The sequence below is a fragment of the Pogoniulus pusillus genome, chromosome 15, assembly GCF_015220805.1.
Source record: "Pogoniulus pusillus isolate bPogPus1 chromosome 15, bPogPus1.pri, whole genome shotgun sequence".
NCBI classification, from domain to species: Eukaryota; Metazoa; Chordata; class Aves; order Piciformes; family Lybiidae; genus Pogoniulus; species Pogoniulus pusillus.
Window position 1 is genome coordinate 4019024 of NC_087278.1, and position 18213 is coordinate 4037236.

Genomic DNA, 18213 nt, shown 5'->3' on the forward strand with positions numbered 1-18213 from the left:
GCCTCTGCCGGTGCAGAGCCACCTGGGGCATGCCTCACAGGAGCTCTGGAGATCACCGAGTCCAGCCCCTGCCGGTGCGGAGCCTACCTGGGGCATGCCTCACAGGAGCTCTGGAGATCACCGAGTCCAGCCCCTGCCGGTGCGGAGCCTACCTGGGGCATGCCTCACAGGAGCTCTGGAGATCACCGAGTCCAGCCCCTGCCGGTGCGGAGCCTACCTGGGGCATGCCTCACAGGAGCTCTGGAGATCACCGAGTCCAGCCCCTGCCGGTGCGGAGCCTACCTGGGGCATGCCTCACAGGAGCTCTGGAGATGACCGCGTCCAGCCCCTGCCGGTGCGGAGCCTACCTGGGGCATGCCTCACGGGAGCTCTGGAGATCACCGAGTCCAGCCCCTGCCGGTGCGGAGCCTACCTGGGGCATGCCTCACAGGAGCTCTGGAGATGACCGCGTCCAGCCCCTGCCGGTGCAGAGCCACCTGGGGCATGCCTCACGGGAGCACGTGCAGGTGCACGGGGCAGTCACGCGGCGCACGCGGCCTGCGCGCCAAACGCCTGCTCCGCGCCTGCTCTCCGTGCGCCGCCCGCGCCCTGCGCACCCACTGCCCACGGCAGCCGTGTGCCACTCGTGTGCTGCGCACCCACTGCCCGCCACAGCCGTGTGCCACTCGTGTGCTGCGCACCCACTGCCCGCCGCAGCCGTGTGCCACTCGTGTGCTGCGCACCCACTGCCCGCCACAGCCGTGTGCCACTCGTGTGCTGCGCACCCACTGCCCACGGCAGCCGTGTGCCACTCGTGCTGCGCACCCACTGCCCGCCACAGCCGTGTGCCACTCGTGTGCTGCGCACCCACTGCCCACAGCAGCCGTGTGCCACTCGTGTGCTGCGCACCCACTGCCCGCGACAGCCGTGTGCCACTCGTGCTGCGCACCCACTGCCCGCGACAGCCGTGTGCCGCTCGTGTGCTGCGCACCCACTGCCCGCGACAGCCGTGTGCCGCTCGTGTGCTGCGCACCCACTGCCCGCGACAGCCGTGTGCCGCTCGTGTGCTGCGCACCCACTGCCCCCGACAGCCGTGTGCCACTCGTGTGCTGCGCACCCACTGCCCGCCACAGCCGTGTGCCACTCGTGTGCTGCGCACCCACTGCCCACGGCAGCCGTGTGCCGCTCGTGTGCTGCAGAGCCACATCCAGCCTGGCCTTAAAAACGTCCAGGGATGGGGCTTCTATCACCTCGCTGCGCAACCTGTTCCAGGCTCTCACCACCCTCCTGCTGAAGATAGTTCTTCCTAGTGTCTAATTTTCCCTCCTCTAGCTTGAATCCACTCCCCCTAATCCTATCCCCCTACTCAACACCCTAGAAAGTCCCTCCCCAGCTTTCTCCTAGGCACCTGCAGATAGCGCAAGCCCATGCTAAAGTCTGCTTTGGAGCAGCCCCCTTATTTCCTTTAGCAACGGTAAGAAAGATGCACAAAGCAGGGGGACTGTACAACTTCCTTTTATTTTGTGTGCTTTTATAGGATATAAATAAATGACAAAAATTACAAAATTTATAACTGGAAGCCCAAGCATATTTACAGAAGGTGTTTTTTTTTCTTGCAGTGAGGCTACTATTTACTCTTCTCCTATACAATTTTCTTGGTTTTCCTTTTGGTACCGTATTTTTTTGTTGTGTGTGTGTGTGTGTGTGTTAATTTTTCTTCTCTTTTATTTTCCCGTTGGTTGACTAAGTACATATCAACAGTGAAGAGGCAAAAAATATGTACAAGGAACTCTTCTGTTCAAGTAAATCGAATACCTTATTAAAAGTATGCCTTCACTCAGTGCTATGATTAGCTTTAACTCAATCATATACAGCTATTTAAACCGAGCTCAATTAGCCTTTTTGTAATTAAAGTTAATTTTTTGGTTGGTTGGCTGTTTTGGGTTTGTTTCTTATGTTTTTTTTGATTTTGTTCTTCATCTTTTTAATGTATTTTTAGTTTTAACTTAGCTATTTATAGCTTCAATTTTGTTCTTCATAGTTTCAACTTTGTTATTTCTAGTTTCAATTGCATTCTTTATCGTTTCAATTGCATTCTTTCTAGTTTCAATTGCATTCTTTCTAGTTTCAATTTTGTTCTTTATCATTTTAATTTCGTTCTTTATAGTTTCAATTTCTTCATTTATACTTTCAATTTTGTTCTTTATCATTTTAATTTCATTATTGATACTTTCAATTTTGTTATTTAGAGTTTCAACTTTGTTATAGTTTCGATTTGTTTCAATTTCATTCTTTATAGTTTCAATTTTGTTCTTTATAATTTTAATTTCATTATTGATACTTTCAATTTTGTTCTTTATAGTTTCAATTTTGTTCTTTATCATTTTAATTTCATTATTGATACTTTCAATTTTGTTATTTAGAGTTTCAACTTTGTTATAGTTTCGATTTGTTTCAATTTCATTCTTTATAGTTTCAATTTTGTTCTTTATCATTTTAATTTCATTATTGATACTTTCAATTTTGTTCTTTATAGTTTCAATTTTGTTCTTTATAGTTTCAATTTCATTCTTTAGTTTCAATTTTGTTCTTTATGATTTTAATTTCATTATTTACACTTTCAATTTTATTATTTATAGTTTCAACTTTGTTATAGCTTCAATTTGTTTCAATATCATTCTTTATAGTTTCAATTTTGTTCTTTATAGTTTCGACTTTGTTCTTTATAGTTTCAACTTTGTTCTTTATAGTTTCAACTTTGTTCTTTATAGTTTCAACTTTGTTCTTTATAGTTTCAACTTTGTTCTTCATAGTTTAAATTTCATTCTTTACAGCTTAAATTTTGTTATTTATAGTTTCAATTTTATTCTTTACAGTTTAAATTTTGTTCTTTATAGTTTTAATTTCATTCTTTACAGTTTAAATTTTGTTATTTATAGTTTCAACTTTGTTATAGTTTCAATTTCATTCTTTATAGTTTCAATTTTGTTATTTATAGTTTCCATTTTGTTCTTTATATTTTCAATTTCATTCTTTACAGTTTTAATTTCATTCTTTACAGTTTTAATTTCATTCTTTACAGATTTAATTTCATTCTTTACAGTTTTTAATTTCATTCTTTACAGTTTTAATTTCATTCTTTAGAGTTTTCTTTATAGTTTCAATTTCATTCTTTATAGTTTCAATTTCATTCTTTATAGTTTCAATTTCGTTCTTTATAGTTTCAATTTCGTTCTTTATAGTTTCAATTTTATTCTTTATAGTTTTAATTTCATTCTTTATAGCTTCAATTTCATTCTTTACAGTTTAAATTTTGTTCTTTATAGTTTCAACTTTGTTATCGTTTCAGTTTTGTTCATCATAGTTTCAATTCTGTTATTTATAGTTTCAATGTCATTATTTATAGTTTCAATTTCGTTCTTTATAGTTTTAAATTTTGGAATTTACCAACTGATGATTCTTAACCGAAAACCCTCAGCTGGAGAGGAAATCATAATTAAAAAAAACATTGAGACAACCACACAATTTAGCAATATCTCCATAATGAACTTCAAAATGATTCACAATTTGACTGGATAGAACAATATACATTAAAATGTCTTTTTTTTTCTTTTCTTTTTTTTTTCTTTTCTTTTTTTTTCTTCTCTTTTTTCCCCTTTTAATTTTTTTTCATTTTTTCCCTTTTTTTCCCTTTCCTTTCCTTCTCCATTTTTTCTCCTTTTTTTCTTTCTCTTTTTTTCTCCTTTGCTTTTCATTTTTTTCTTTCCTTTTCCTTTCTTTTTTCTTTCCTTTTTTCTTTCCTTTTTTCTTTCCTTTTTTCTTTCCTTTTTTCCTTTTCTTTTCCTTTTTTTCATTCCTTTTCTTTTTATTTCCTTTACTTTTTTCCTTTCATTTTCCATTTTCTTTCATTTTCCTTTCCTTTTCCTTTTTTCTTTCCTTTCCTTTTTTTCTTTCCTTTCCTTTTGTTCTTTCCTTTCTTTTTGTTCTTTCCTTTCTTTTTGTTCTTTCCTTTCTTTTTGTTCTTTCCTTTCCTTTTGTTCTTTCATTTTCTTTTTTCTTTCATTTTTTCCTTTTCCTTTTTTCCTTCCTTTTTTCTTTTCCTTTTTTCCTTTCCTTTCTTTTCTTTCCTTTTTTTCCTTTCCTTTTTTTTCCTTTCCTTTTTTTCCTTTCCTTTTTTTTCTTCTTTCCTTTTTTCTTTCCTTTTCTTTTTTCTTTCCTTTTTTTCTTTTCCTTTTCTTTTTCCCTTTCTTTTCCTTTCCTTTTCTTTTTTTTCTTTTTTAAACCTTTTTTCCTTTTTTTTTTTCCCTTTTATTTTTCCTTTACTTTTCCTTTCTTTTCCCTTTCTTTCTTTTTCCTTCCCTTTTTTTTTCTTTTTTTTTTTTTCCTTTCTTTTTCTTCTTCTTCTCCTATAGTGATATTTGCACTGTTATCATTTCAGTTCTACATAAATATACATCATGGTATTATACAAATACTCCACAGACATTTAAAAAAAAAAAAGAAATCAAAACGCTTCAAAGAGGAAAAAAAAAGGAATCAAATTCTTATTTAATCAAACACTAAGCAAATGCTTAACTGTGAAAACTTTTTTTTGTTGTTACTTTGGATTTCTTTTTCTTGCTTGTTTTTATCTAGAAAACAAAACTGATTTGCAGTAGAATTTTAGCAACGTTTTTTTCCCAAACAAGCTTTCTGTAACAGAAGTCTTGATTGCAAAATCTATGCTTTTTTTTTGTCTTAAGAACCACTGAGATTATTATCTTTTCTTTTGCTAAAAAAATAGCAGTAGAATTCATGGCTATAGCAATGTTGAACTGCATAAACTCCAGGTAGGTGCAGTAGAATGTAGACTGTTCCACTTCCCTTCCAGACTGCCCACACACAGAACACTGCACTGATGCTACGACTCTTCAACACCGTTTTTCATAGTGCTGCAAACAGCAGTGGCTTACTTAACTTTAAAATAAACAATATTTTGTCATAACTCATCTGGCTTCCTTCCATAAATATTCAATATGTTTTCCTTATAGTACTTCTCTTCCATAAAAATATCTATTAAATGTTTTCTGTGCATTAATACCTTTTTTTCCCCCCCTAACCATTCATAAAACTCTGATCCCTTCTTACAACGCAAGGAAGGTTCCTATTTCAGTAGAGGATCAAAGGACACCAACGATTACATACAAAAGCAGTGCACACAGAAATCAGAGTGCCTAATGTCTTGTCACTTTAACGAGTCCTTTATTCAACACAGTAATTATGAATGAATTCAGTGGTTTCACAAATACTCTGTTTTATTAACTCTGATTCTATTTCAATTAAAAACTGCCGAGATTTAAATGAAAAGAAAAAACCTAAACCAAAATAAAAACCACCCAATCAAATATTCTACTGATAGGCAGCATTAGTGTTAGTTTAGAGACCTTTTGTGGTTTGGTTGGTTTTTTGTTTGTTTGTCTGTTTAAAAAGTAGAATTCTAAAAGAAGAAATCAAAGAAAGCACTGTGGCAGAGTCACAAGGGAGAAAACTGCGTGGAAAAAGAAGGTTTCTCACTCCTCTTGTGGACTGTAATTGTAAAAGTCTTCATACAGTGTCATTCTTCTGTCAGTGCTGCAGGAAGAAGATCACCAAAAATGACTGTCAGCCTTTTTTTAATGTGTTTGTTTGTTTGTTTGTTTGTTTTGTTAGTTACAAGGCCACTCATCCAGTGCAGTTTTCTTCTATGCTGGATTGAAATGTTGCCATAAAGGAAAGGCTGTGCTGTGACTGCTTGGCGTGCAAGGCACAACAAGGAACAAGGGGACAGTTTTGTATCAGAAAATTGTAGTTTCATACTTGGTATTAATGCCTCTTTTGGCTTCTTGTCCAGGTTCAACAATCCATGGTAGATTCGCAAGAGTCTTTTGTTCAGATGGATCTATCTGCTTCAAGACAAACGCAAACATACAGACGGGTTACCACCTCTCTGCACACCATTTCTAGCAGAAGCTTTTTCTTTACATGAACAGAACACAGAACAAATCCTGTATGGATAAGTCCTACAGCAGCGAGGGCAGTGGGCTACACTCCCAGGTACCCACAGTTACCCTCTTTTTGCTGTTTAGATCAGAGCTGTGTCTACCCGCAAGCTCTAGGGCATCATAGTTCCTTCAAGCCATGCTTGATCCCGAGAAGTTCTTTTGCTACTGAGACAGCTGATGGCATCAGGAAACGTTCTTTCTTAAAATTTTATGGAGGAGGATTCTGTGGCAATGGATGACAAAGTGTACAGTCATACATTTTATTCCCCTTCCTCTCATCCAATAATTAGATATCACAGACTACGGTTCTCATTTTATAGCAAGTGAATATGACACAGTGTGCAGTCATTTGTCCCCTTCCCCTCCCAAGTCACCCTGTGCCTGTATTCTCACTTGATCTAAAAGAGTTTTCATCATTTTTTAAAAAGCTCTGCCATGAATGAATATTTCTCTGTCATCTCTGCACTTCAGGAGGGCACTTTAAAGACAATCACTTTAAAGACAATCAATACGTAGGCTCCGATTTGCACGGATTCTTAGAGGTTTAGAATTCCAAAGAAAACAGATTGGGAAGGTGTATTGAATCCTGGTTTTGGAACAGAAAGGTCTGATGAGAGTTAAAGAACATATATATATATATATAAAAGAAGTTGCTTGGTCTGACAAGATGATTATTAATCAATTTGGATTTGTAATTTGATTGGGCTGCAGATGCAGCAATTGTGTACCAAAGAGGTTTGGTGTGGATTTTGTTTCTCAACAGATCAGGAAGGTCCATGGAACTGCAGAGTTTTAGAGGTATGCATTGGCTGTGATCCTCAGCACTTGGAAAAGCACAATACCCTGGAAAAGCACACCACCACAATGCACAGCACTAGCCAGGCAACATCCCAACTGGAGGGATCTGAAATGACCAGATGTTCGAAAGGGCTGCCCATGCTACAGTGACACAACCAGCTGGTAAGAGGAGGTGGCTTGATAGAGACATGCAGCATTTCTGACTCAACACATTTATTCATTTATACAGGCTTCTCTTGTGTATCAGCTCTTAGCTGTAGAGCTGAATTTTGGGCTTCTTTTGCATGCACAACTACCTGCTACTTACCACTGACTTCCGAATACTAACACGCGGTTTGGGAATAGGTTTGGAGGGTTTGTTTTCAAAGCTTTCTGGGAGGGTTGAAGAATGGCCTCCTTTTCGTGCTTGTAGTGCAAGCTGATAGGCCACTTCAAATGCTTGTCCTAGCGTAAGAATGATTTCATAAGCTAAATTCTGGAACGAAACAAAGAACAGTTAAAATTAGAGAGAGGTTTAATTATTGTCAGATAGACGAACTGGGGCAGTTCTGTCTGCAGCAGCGACTCCTCATGTAAACAATTCAAATCACAATGGTAATAACTTCCTCAGCCTCTGTAACATTTACATCTGTCATTTGATTTCTCATTGATTAAAAACAATCTAAATGTAATTTATTGCACTGAAAGTAATTACTTCTAACCCCCTCGAAAATGTCTGACTAAACATGAAAACAGGAGTGGGCGAGTGTGTGTCATCTCTCCCTGGAACAAGTGCATTAATCAATCCCCCTTCCAAGCTCACCCTGTATCTGCAGCTCTCAAGATCCCAGCCATCTTGCACCTATTTGACATTCAGCCTTGCTCTATCTATTTCACAACCAGAGCTGGCAGATGCTTTGTTGGTTTGCACTTTGGGATGCACTGTGCATCAAACAGCATGGGGAGTGGAGGCAGCGTCGGTGTGCTTCCTCCAAAAGGACAAGAAGGAAGTGCATGCTCTGCTTCCCAGATGCAGTGCACACATGTGTGTTGTGTGTGTATGCTAAACTGCAAGTGAAGCTCTCTGGTAACTTTTCTTCAAGTTTGGATTAGGTACTTTTTTGGTCTATTTATTTCTAGGCTCCCATCAGAGCCTAGTTCTAAGCTAGTGACGTTGCAATAATGTTCTGAACCCCTGTAGAGCAAATGGCAGCCTGCAGCCTTGCCTCGTGTCCTACAGGCTCCTTAGAATAACTCACAAGTCTTTGATGTAATTCAGAAGTTGCCCTCTCCTATTCCTCAGTCTGGAATCAATGCTGCACTGCTTTGAAACTAGTTGAGCCCTTAAGAATTCCATGTTTCTGATATAACTTTCAATGAGACATCTCCTTAGCTAGTCAAGTTTGCAATAAGCCAGAAAACAAAGGAAGACACTTGGAAGTAGACTTAGACTACCTGCCCTTCAATGATTACAACACTGTTCAAAGCATAAGCATTGCATTTCATGCCCCACACTGCATTTTTAGTGTAGTCATTAAGAAATTCCATCCCTTTGTTATCACATATGGATTCTGAGCTGATACAGGCTACATCCAGCATATTTGGCTCATCACAGAGGTGCCAGCTCTGCTCTTTGTTAGGTCAGACAGAAAACAATTACACTCCTCCACTGGGATATTCCTACAACTGTGGTCACAACAGCAAGCTTGCCAAAGTTTCAGAGCTTCCCAAAAACTATGTCTGCCTGATTTGAAAACAGTAGCCTCCAAATTGCCTCCCCTTTAACTTAAGGAAGCTGGCCAGGACTGAGAAATGCTGAGGGCGCAGTTTGTCAGTGGAGTAACAAAAGACTAATGAGGCAATTACAAGTGCCCTGCCTTTTAGCAGAATGCTGGCTCTGGAATTAAGACCACCAGAGTATAATTGTTAAAAATGCACAAAAGAGTATTCTTTAAAATGGAGCAGACCTATTGGTAGGACAAGAATATTATTCTAAAGACATCTTAATCAGCTGTTCGTGACAGTCAGTCTACTATATTATCACAGGATTGCCTACAGGGGATCTTATTATTGCTGAGGAATAGGTCAACATGATGGGGTGTAGTAATGACTTGGAGGAAAAGCAGTCTGGGATATTAGTGGGACTGAGATGTGCACACAAAAAAAATGTGCACCACACAAATAGGTCACTGAGAGACAGGTCTGAAAAGCTCTGAGATAAGAGCAGGGACAAGTAGAGAGTTTGCCATGCTGACCAATCAATCTAGTCTGGGTCCTGCATCTTGTCAGAAGCCACTATGATTTGTGTTCTTCTGTAGTCTGCAAAATGAGAAGCACAGAGCCTGAAAGCCATGTGAACAGTTTCTGTGGTTAGCAGATACTCAAAATACAGCAAATAAACCAGAACATTCACTGCTGTGTTCCAAATTCAAAAGGGAAACTCAACTCTAACTCTGCACATACATTCTAGGCTTTGTGTAGCGTGGTAGAGCCTTGACAAAGCCTCCAAATGGAGCCTAGGAGGGCTGTAAAATTTAATATTAAAAAGAGCTATCTGAAAAACTGTCTCAAAGAACCACTAGAAGTGAATAAACTTTGGTTTGAGGAACTTCTCATGAAGATTAGAGTTGGTAGGGATTCCTGCAGCAGCTGTAGAGGAAAGGTAAGAGCTGGATTTCCTTGGGGATGGAGGCAGAAAACCAAACCACAAAATCTCTCATAGAAATTAATCATAGAATTAATGGTCTAGGTTGGAAGGGACCTCAAGGATCATCCAGCTCCAACTCCACGCTGTAGGCAGGGACACTTCCCACTAGAGCAGGTTGCTCAAGGCCTCATCCAAGCTGGCCTTAAACACCTCCTTCTTCTAATTCTTCCAGTGGAGTGAGAAAACTATTTCATTTGTTTTGCCATGTGAACAAAAGGAAGAAACCAGGTTTGCCTTCCTGAATTAGCACTAAATTTATAGACCCCTGGTGACCACAGAAGACCCTTACAGAACCCCATCGAGCTGTTAGAAAGGAGGCAGAGATTTAATTTACTGTATGCTGGCATTTTGAATATCTAACTATTCCTTTTAATTAAGCTTTTACTTGCATCAAAAAATGCTAGATCTTGAGAAATTAAAGACTATTTGAGTAGGTCATCCCACTGAGGAAGGATTATGTTGCAGGAGAAAACTAAGTTAAGACAGTTAGACATTAAAGTTTGTGTATCACTTAAAATAGTCATTTAAAGTGCTTGGGGGTATTAAATGCTCCTCCTAAGGTAAGAGAAGTGAGCAAAGCACTGTAATTATTCCTGGATCACTATTTCTTCCTTGCCAAGCAAGGAGAAAATGAATTTCATCTGCTCTACCTGACTCTATGTTTGTGCTTGATTATGAAACCTATAAATGAATCTGCAGTACTTTGAACCCATTAAGAAGTATTTAAATGGATGGGGAGAAATAATAACCTCAATCAGTCTAATTTCAGCTGATTCACTTACCATTAGAATCTATATAATGTAGCATCTTGTGGACCATGTTTTAGCTATTTTTAACACAATTTGGAAGGGTGATTTTTTTAAGCCTGCTCCCTGTAGACACTAAAATGTCAGCAAAGAACTGAAACAACAAAAGCACTGAACCAAAATGCTGCTGTTCCTCCTAACCTACCTTTCCGTGCACCCTGTTATTACAACTCTTGTACCTGCTATCACTCTGCAGTGCTGCTTTCCCCAGTCTCAAGTAAAATGCCTCAGTTCAGACATCTCTGTCTTTCTGATGGAACCTTTCAAGAACTCCTACAGGTACTGCATTAAAATAGTTCTTGTTGAATTATTTTCAAGTTGTAATAGCATCTTAGATTTCTCTCCTGCTTAACTCAAAGGGCAAATACTCCTAAAAGTTTTGGGCAATGAGTCCTGTTTGTCCTAAAAATTACAGTCAGTATTTATTTCAGCAAATTTAGCTGAAAACAGCCTGGCTGATTCATTGATATGTGTTTATGATTTTGTTGAAACACTACTAGCCTGAGCATCAGCATCTGAGAAGCAGAAATACAGGAAGGACTCAGTCATTTTCCACCAAAACAGAAGGAGCTGCAAGGACTTTTGCTGAAATAACATTTCTGAGCTTTTGAGGCAAGAAGATTGGAATAAGGAAGTAAGAAATAAGCATGACTCTGCTATTTGCCAAAAGAAATGCAATTAAAAGGTAAAGATGCTAAAATAAAATTGCCCCAAATTCCTCATCTGCATTACTTGTTAAGCTGAAACTCCTGCTGGCATGACAGAAGAGCAGAACAGAGGAGCCACCTAATAGTAGTAATGCATTGATGGTTACAGGGGTAATGACTTACAGGAACAGAGAAAGAGAATTCTGAGATCTCTGCTATCACAGATGTTTCACATTCAGTATAGCAGCCAAATCTTCCTCTCACGAATGTAATCAGCTACCTGTGTGGTCTCTGTCAGTTCTCTGGTTGAGCTAAATACAAAGCTTTTAGCATAGAATCATAGAAAGCTGTAGGTTGGAAGACACATCCAAAGGTAATCCAGTCCAAACCCCTTGCAGTGAGCAGGGACATCCTCCACTAGATCAGGTTGCTCAGAGCACTGTTGAGCCTCGCCGTGAATATCTCCGGGAATAGGGTCTCAACCACCTCCCTGGGCAACCTGTGCCAATGTTCCAGCACCCTCAGGGTGCAGAACTTGTTCTTAACATCCAATCTTAATCTGCTCTTCTCTAATTCAAACGATTGCTCCTCATCCTATCACTGCAAGACTTTGTAAACAGTCCCTCTCCAGCCTTCTTGTAGGTTGCCTTCTCTAGGTATTTGCAGAGGGAGCTTCAGTTTTCCAGTTCAATTGCACTCGATATCATGTCAAGAAGCCTAAACAATACTTAGACAGATGTTTATTTGGACAGAGCCAGCTGAACACTGAAATAGTCATGAAGAACAGTGTCAGAAATCTGAAGAAATGGTCCAAAAGGCAGCCCACATCTGCTTCATGAAGGTAGAATGTGTCCAGCAGCAAAGGCCTTCACAAAAAGCCTCTAACCTTCTCACCCTCTGTGGCTAGCACAGGATGCACACATGAGGATTAAAGACAAGAGGTTGGATGTCACCCAACCTGTCCTTCCCTGACTGTTTAGGTGGTATAACCCAGTCAAAAATGCAGGACACTCTGCAAATGTAGTTTAAGCCAATTCTTCCACTTAACCTCTTAACAGATTTGAGCACCATATATAATTGACACTGATGACAATTCTGCTTTGATTTGATGTGTGCTGAGATTTCAGAACGGGCGGCTAAGCCTGCTGCTTCCAAACTTCTTGGAAGTTCACAGCTTAGAAGAATTACACATCAGGACTCGTATGAAAACCCACTTGCTAAATTTAGAGCCAACAGCTGGGATTACAGAGGTGAGTTATTTCAGCTGAGAAATGAGAGACCATCAAAGCAAAATCTTTGCTCTTCTCCAGAAATGTCCATAGCTGATTAGAGGTTTGTTTTTTTTCAGGTGGTAAATGAATGCAGACTTCCATTAACCTCCATACAACCTGAAAATGGTTTAAAGAGAAGTAAAGAACTATTATTGTTAGAAAGAACTATTGCAACTCCTGTAAACTGACCACATCAAACGCAGTGAATACGTGGCAGTAGTGGTGATTGGTCTTCAAGTCTTTAGTGATGTATGCAAAGGTGGAAAGGTCTTCAGGGTCTTGTGCAGCACAGGAAATGTTACGGATTTCATGTTCAGCAATAATGTTCTGTTAAAAAAACAACACAGCAATTTGCAATTAGTGCAGGAATTAAATCTAAAAGAAGCAGGAAATGTGGGTTTAGGTTTGTCTCTGTTTGTCTACTGTCTGAGGTACTAGAGGAGTTTCTTACTAAGAAGAGACTTACTACACCCCATGCGTGCTCTATGTACACAAGGCTGCTGGAATTCTGATCCTCTCCAAGGATATCTGAAATTGCCAATAATCTACCAGGAAACAACTGCATTCTAGAGTCTTCCTGATGAGTTTGCTTGAGCTTTTGTACAGTTCATTCAGTACCTTATGACAGAGGCATCTTTCCTAGCATGCAGCTGTAAATATACTTTCAAAGCACAGTTTCTTCCTGGTGATCACTCATGCCACTGTTTCAGCCTACTGACAGGTTCTGATGAAACCAAAGAGGCTCAATATCCAGGTTTTTTTGTACCTGTTGCTTTGACAACCCCTAGCTATGCTTTCTCAAGAGAAGAAAAATCAACACCAAACATTTTTGAACATAATTGAAACCCTGAGCTCTTGAAAGTCTTCTGCATATTAAAAAGGTAAGTACAGGAGGATCTAGCAACTTTTTCTCCACTTACTGGCAACAGCATCCTGTAAGAGAGACGTAGAAATATTAAACCATTCATGCACAGAGCAACACTACTTGCAACAGGCAATGTAAGCTATGGCAAACTACTGAGCTAGAGGTGGGGCATGTCTGTCTGATGAGATAAAAGAAAAAAAAAGCTGTCTTAAAGCTTTGGAGAAAATCATGAATATTCATTACAGAAACTGCTGATATGTAATTACTGCATTTAGGCCAAAGGAACCATGAAGCCAGAGAAGAAGATACTGCAGAGTGGCTTTTGATTAGGCCTTACTTCAGCAATACACATATCTCACATGACTTCTTGAAACAGAAGAATGATTCACTGAGTATGAGTTTACTCAGCAGTGAGTGTACAGGCTCTTCAGAACTGTGGCTCTGCTGGCTTCTCCACCACAGCCCAAAGGCAGCAAGCCTGCTGCAGCACGACAGTGCTATTGCACCACAGAACATGTGGCATCTCTAGTGTCCTGGTCCCATTTGCTGCTGCCTCAAAACAATCTCTGAGCAACTTTGGTTTTCCCTCTCTACTCTACTTCTTCTCTCTCCACACCCTTTACCCCCCACCCCAAGATCAGGAAATCTACACAAGTTAGTCACTTATGATGCTTTGCCATATCTTCTTTCATTTGCTAAGTGGCAAATTTCCCCCTTGCATGTAGGTGTCACGTTTTTGAGAAGACAGGTGCTGCACTTTGGCCACAACAACCCCATGCAGAGATACAGGCTGGGGTCGGAGTGGCTGGAGAGCAGCCAGACAGAGAGGGATCTGGGGGTGCTGATTGATACCTGCCTGAACATGAGCCAGCAGTGTGCCCAGGTGGCCATGAGAGCCAGTGGCATCCTGGCCTGCATCAGGAATGGTGTGGTCAGCAGGAGCAGGGATGTCATTCTACCCCTGTACTCTGCACTGGTTAGACCACACCTTGAGTACTGTGTTCAGTTCTGGGCCCCCCAGTTTAGGAGGGACATTGAGATGCTTGAGCGTGTCCAGAGAAGGGCGAGGAGGCTGGGGAGAGGCCTTGAGCACAGCCCTACGAGGAGAGGCTGAGGGAGAAAGTTCTTCACTGAGAGAGTCATTGGACACTGGAATGGGCTGCCCGGGGAGGTGGTGGAGTCGCCGTCCCTGGAGCTGTTCAAGGCAGGACTGGACGTGGCACTTGGTGCCATGGTCTGGCCTTGAGCTCTGTGGTAAAGGGTTGGACTTGATGATCTGTGAGGTCTCTTCCAACCCTGGTGATACTGTGATATATCTAACTGAAGAAACCATGTCTCAGGAGGAAAAAAAAATGATCTTAATAAAAAGCAATTCAAATTATGGAAAAAGTGAGATAAGGAAACTTACTAAAAAAAAAAGAAATAATCCTCTTAACTTGTTGCAACCTGCTTTGATAATTTCTGTTTAATGCATTATTCATGACCATGACAAAACCAGCACTGCAGTTTCAATATATGCCATTTTATAATGACATCTATAATCCCTGCTTAACAACCATTGTTTTTCTTTGAATGCTGCTTGAAGAGGTTTATTTTCTTTGTTCTCAAATTGATAACTTTTTAACCCTCAGTGAAGATTTTGATGAGTATTACAATTATAACCAACCCAGGGATTTAGATATCCAGAGATAGAGCTGTAATATATGTTAGATAGAGCTGTAATATATGTTGTCATTAAAAATAAAAGCAGAAAGAATGAAAGCTTGGGAAGGTCTTAAAACCACGTGAAGCATTGATGCCAAATCATGAGCCACAAAGTGCAACCACCTGAAGTTGTGCAGCGTATGGCAAAAGAGTTCTGCTATGCTGAAGCTTCTCCTGGGTGACCTGGGGTTGGCACAGGGGTTAGCACCTGAGTTAAAACTCATGGAGATGATGTCAGTGTTTTCACGTTAAAAGGAAGTGAAGTTTGGAGATGTACTCATATCAAGTTTGGTTTGAAGTAAACAAAATACACCTGAGCTAAATCTCCTGGATGAAAGCAGTGAAACAGACCTTTTCCCTGGCTTCTGCACAATATTGTCTGTGACCTCCTTTGAAAATGAAACATGTTTTCAGAACATGTCTTTACTGTTTCCTAGGGCCACTGCTCTAACAGGCCCACACTCTTCTTCCCTAGAAATGGGAAGGTTATGAACCAGCTGCCTGTTCTGGGTACACTCCTCAGGCACTGACTGACACTGCACGGTTGTTCTAAAAATTCTCCCTCAGTTTGGCAAGAGAAACCTCTGCTGCTTCTCAGAAAGCAGGAAAGCTGAAAGTTGGTTCTGGTTCTGCCAAGGAAATACCTTGGAGAGCTCAGTTTTCATTGCCTTTTTTAAGCAGCCTTCCTTTCGCTTGCCTTCCTCACGTCAGCCAATTCCCCCTCCAGGCAGAAATCATCCAGAAGTTAGGGCTAGCTGTGAACCATGAGAAAATTCTGAGTCTGCTTTTTCCTAGGCAGCAATTTCTTTCTGGCCTCACTTGCAAAGAAATGGTGTCATGTCAGAGTGGTGTCATGCCAAGCTTCAAGGTGCCACTGAAATAGCTGTCGCGGAATGAGGTCAGGGCCCTTTTGTCACCTGAAGCTTTGCCTGCTACGACTCGGAATACAAATTCTGAGCTCGGTGGCATAAAGGAAAAAGGATGAACAGCCATGAGAGCTGAGCTTCCAAGCACACAATGGCTATATTTGTGTCAGTTAAAAATATGCAGTTGTTGCTAAGTGGTGCCCAGCGCTGTCAACTATAAGCTTGTATGGAAGCGGTACAAGTCTGAATAGGATCTCACCTTAGTGCTAATCTGTTTTGGGTCTTGAAGGAATTGGGTACAGCACACTGTGGACAAGGATGGTAACAATGCTCCTGGGAGAGTTGCAGGCTATTACCTGGTTTTTACAGAAGGGAAAGGCAGTGCAGATTTTGAACTGGAGAGAGAAAGCAATCTACCACTCGAGAAACAACACAGGACTGTGGCGTTATTTACTTCCAACAAACACATCCATCGCACTACGAGGCACAAGATTCCAGTGGGGCTGCTCTACAGCCACCTAATGAAGTCTGCCAAAGTTCCTTCAAGTTTCCACCTTATACAAGATGATATGCACTGTGCAAAGGGATACAGGGAGCTCCTTTTGTTCTCCTGGTTTTCGTGGTAAACCTAAGGAGTTGCAATTACATCCTCTGCACTACACAGATTTGAGAGCTGAAAACAGCCTTATCCAAGTGAGAGTTAATAGCATTACAATGTCCTGATTTATGCCCAGCACATCAGAGAACACAAAGGAAGGCTGTAGAAGCTCAGTTTTGAATCAGTGGAAGAAAAAGGAGCTGACAGGAATCCCTGGCCTCTGGACTTTGGCAAATAGGCCAGACATGACATAACAGTAATTTCACCTCTATTTTTCTTCCATGCCATCTTCTGGTCTTATGTATAGCTTTCAAACTCCTGCAGAAGTTCACAAATCTGCTTCTGTTCCTTCACTTAAAATCCAGTTCTAGCTAAAGACCTTTGAAAACTGACTGGATTGGCAAATTTGATGGATATCTGGGTTAGATGGTCTGAAGGTTCAGCAACATAAAGCAGTTATACACATTAATAACCTGGTCAGGTAGCTGGGTTGTCAGAATTAGTTTGTATATTGCTTAGTGAGATTTTTAGTTGCATTATAGTTTCTTTTCTATTCATATGCAAGCTTCTGGGTTGAGTTTTCTTGCCATTTTAGGCACCTGATGAGGAGAAATTCGTGCATTTACTCTTGCTTAAAGAGCTTGTATGTTTTACTTCCCCTCTCCCCAGCAATAACTCTATCAATCACTGAGTCCTCTGATATCTCAATGTCTGCCCTATTTCTTTTTAAGGTGTTGAATGTATTTCAAAATGTAAGAAGCAAAGCACAGGGTCATTGCCACACAGGAAGATGACATAAATATGAAGTAACAACTGTTGAGGAGCTGCTGGAGCTCTCAGAGTCAAAGGGCTATTACCGTGCTGACACTTGAAAACGACATTGAAAGCTCTTGTTTCTTATTCTTATGATGGCCCTGGACAAAACCTCTTCACTGAGACAACTTTTAGAGGGCCAAAACTTTGTCATTGAACAAATAGATACACATATATATATATATACATACTTTTTTCCCCCTTCTGTATATTTGAGGAACTGTGTATGGAAGAATATGGTAAGGGATTCCATAAAGGTTCCTTTGGTATGGGATTCTACAAAGGTTCCTTGCCAAATGTCTTTTGTTGTATGTTTGCCTTATCCTTTACTACAAAGGTTCCTTGCCAGACACCTTTTGTGGTATGTTTGCCTGCTAACGGCAGAAGTTCTCCAAATGAGCCATTAAAGCTACTTCACCTGTGCTCCAGATTGAGTTTCTGGAGAATGGCAATGAGATTACATCAATTTGGGAGAAAAGAGAAAGAAAACAAACAAAAAAGAGGCAAATAAAACCCCGCGACCCAAAAATGTGCAACTGTGTTCCTTCCTTTGCCTGGTGCTCTTACAGGCGACCAGCAACAGAACAAGGGGACACAGTCTCAAGTGGGAAGGTCTAGGCTGGATGTTAGGAGGAAGTTGTTGGCAGAGAGAGTGATTGGCATTGGAATGGGCTGCCCAGGGAGGTAGTGGAGTCGCCGTCCCTGGAGGTGTTCGAGAACAGGATGAGACACTTAGTGCCATGGTCTGGTTGACTGGACAGGGCTGGGTGCTAGGTTGGCCTGGATGATCTTGGAGGTCTCTTCCAACCTGGCTGATTCTATTCTATGATTACACAGAAATTAGCAACAAGCAGCCTCTTTTCTGTTACTTTCATGCTGGGTTAATCAATGTTCTCAAGATTAAATATGAAAACACATTATGTAGGGACTCTGTAGCAAGTGAAGTAGCTTCTAAAGGACTTTGTTAAATGAATGCAAAAGGCTTTCTCTTCTTGTTAAGCAGACATGGACATCATTTTGTGATATAAATGCAGCTGAAGTAGCTTCTAAAGGACTTTGTTAAATGAATGCAAAAGTCTTTCTATTCTTGTTAAGTAGACATGGACATCATTTTGTGTTATAAATGCAGCTTGAGTCTTCCAACCCAGATGGTTCTATGA

At 40.6% G+C, this 18213-nt stretch overlaps 2 protein-coding genes and 1 long non-coding RNA gene across 21 annotated transcripts in view; 2 read left to right on the top strand and 1 right to left on the bottom strand.

The window, feature by feature from the left end:
* Positions 1 to 483: 483 nt before the first annotated feature.
* LOC135181609 (keratin-associated protein 9-1-like) lies at positions 484 to 1296 on the top strand. Its single transcript, XM_064154844.1, has one exon. The coding sequence runs from the start codon at positions 484 to 486 to the stop codon at positions 1294 to 1296; it is 813 nt and encodes a 270-aa protein (XP_064010914.1).
* A 182-nt stretch (positions 1297 to 1478) lies between these two features.
* ANKS1B (ankyrin repeat and sterile alpha motif domain containing 1B) overlaps positions 1479 to 18213 on the bottom strand; it is a 449942-nt gene continuing 433207 nt past the window's right edge. For 10 of the 19 annotated variants that reach the window (XM_064154982.1, XM_064154990.1, XM_064154986.1 and 7 more), the window contains 4 exons: positions 12397 to 12534; positions 7105 to 7272; positions 5815 to 5903; positions 1479 to 5589 (listed from right to left, as the gene is read on the bottom strand). In XM_064154982.1, coding sequence (XP_064011052.1) covers positions 5529 to 5589; positions 5815 to 5903; positions 7105 to 7272; positions 12397 to 12534 — 456 coding nt within the window. In that variant the 3' untranslated portion in view covers positions 1479 to 5528. Of the gene's footprint in view, positions 5904 to 5933; positions 6223 to 7104; positions 7273 to 12396; positions 12535 to 18213 lie in introns of those variants that run through there. The other 9 variants (XM_064154984.1, XM_064154997.1, XM_064154996.1 and 6 more) reach the window with 4 other exon arrangements.
* On the top strand, positions 5974 to 7468 carry LOC135181692 (uncharacterized). The gene is made up of 2 exons (XR_010304973.1): positions 5974 to 6051; positions 6763 to 7468. It is a non-coding gene; the product is annotated as an uncharacterized LOC135181692 (long non-coding RNA).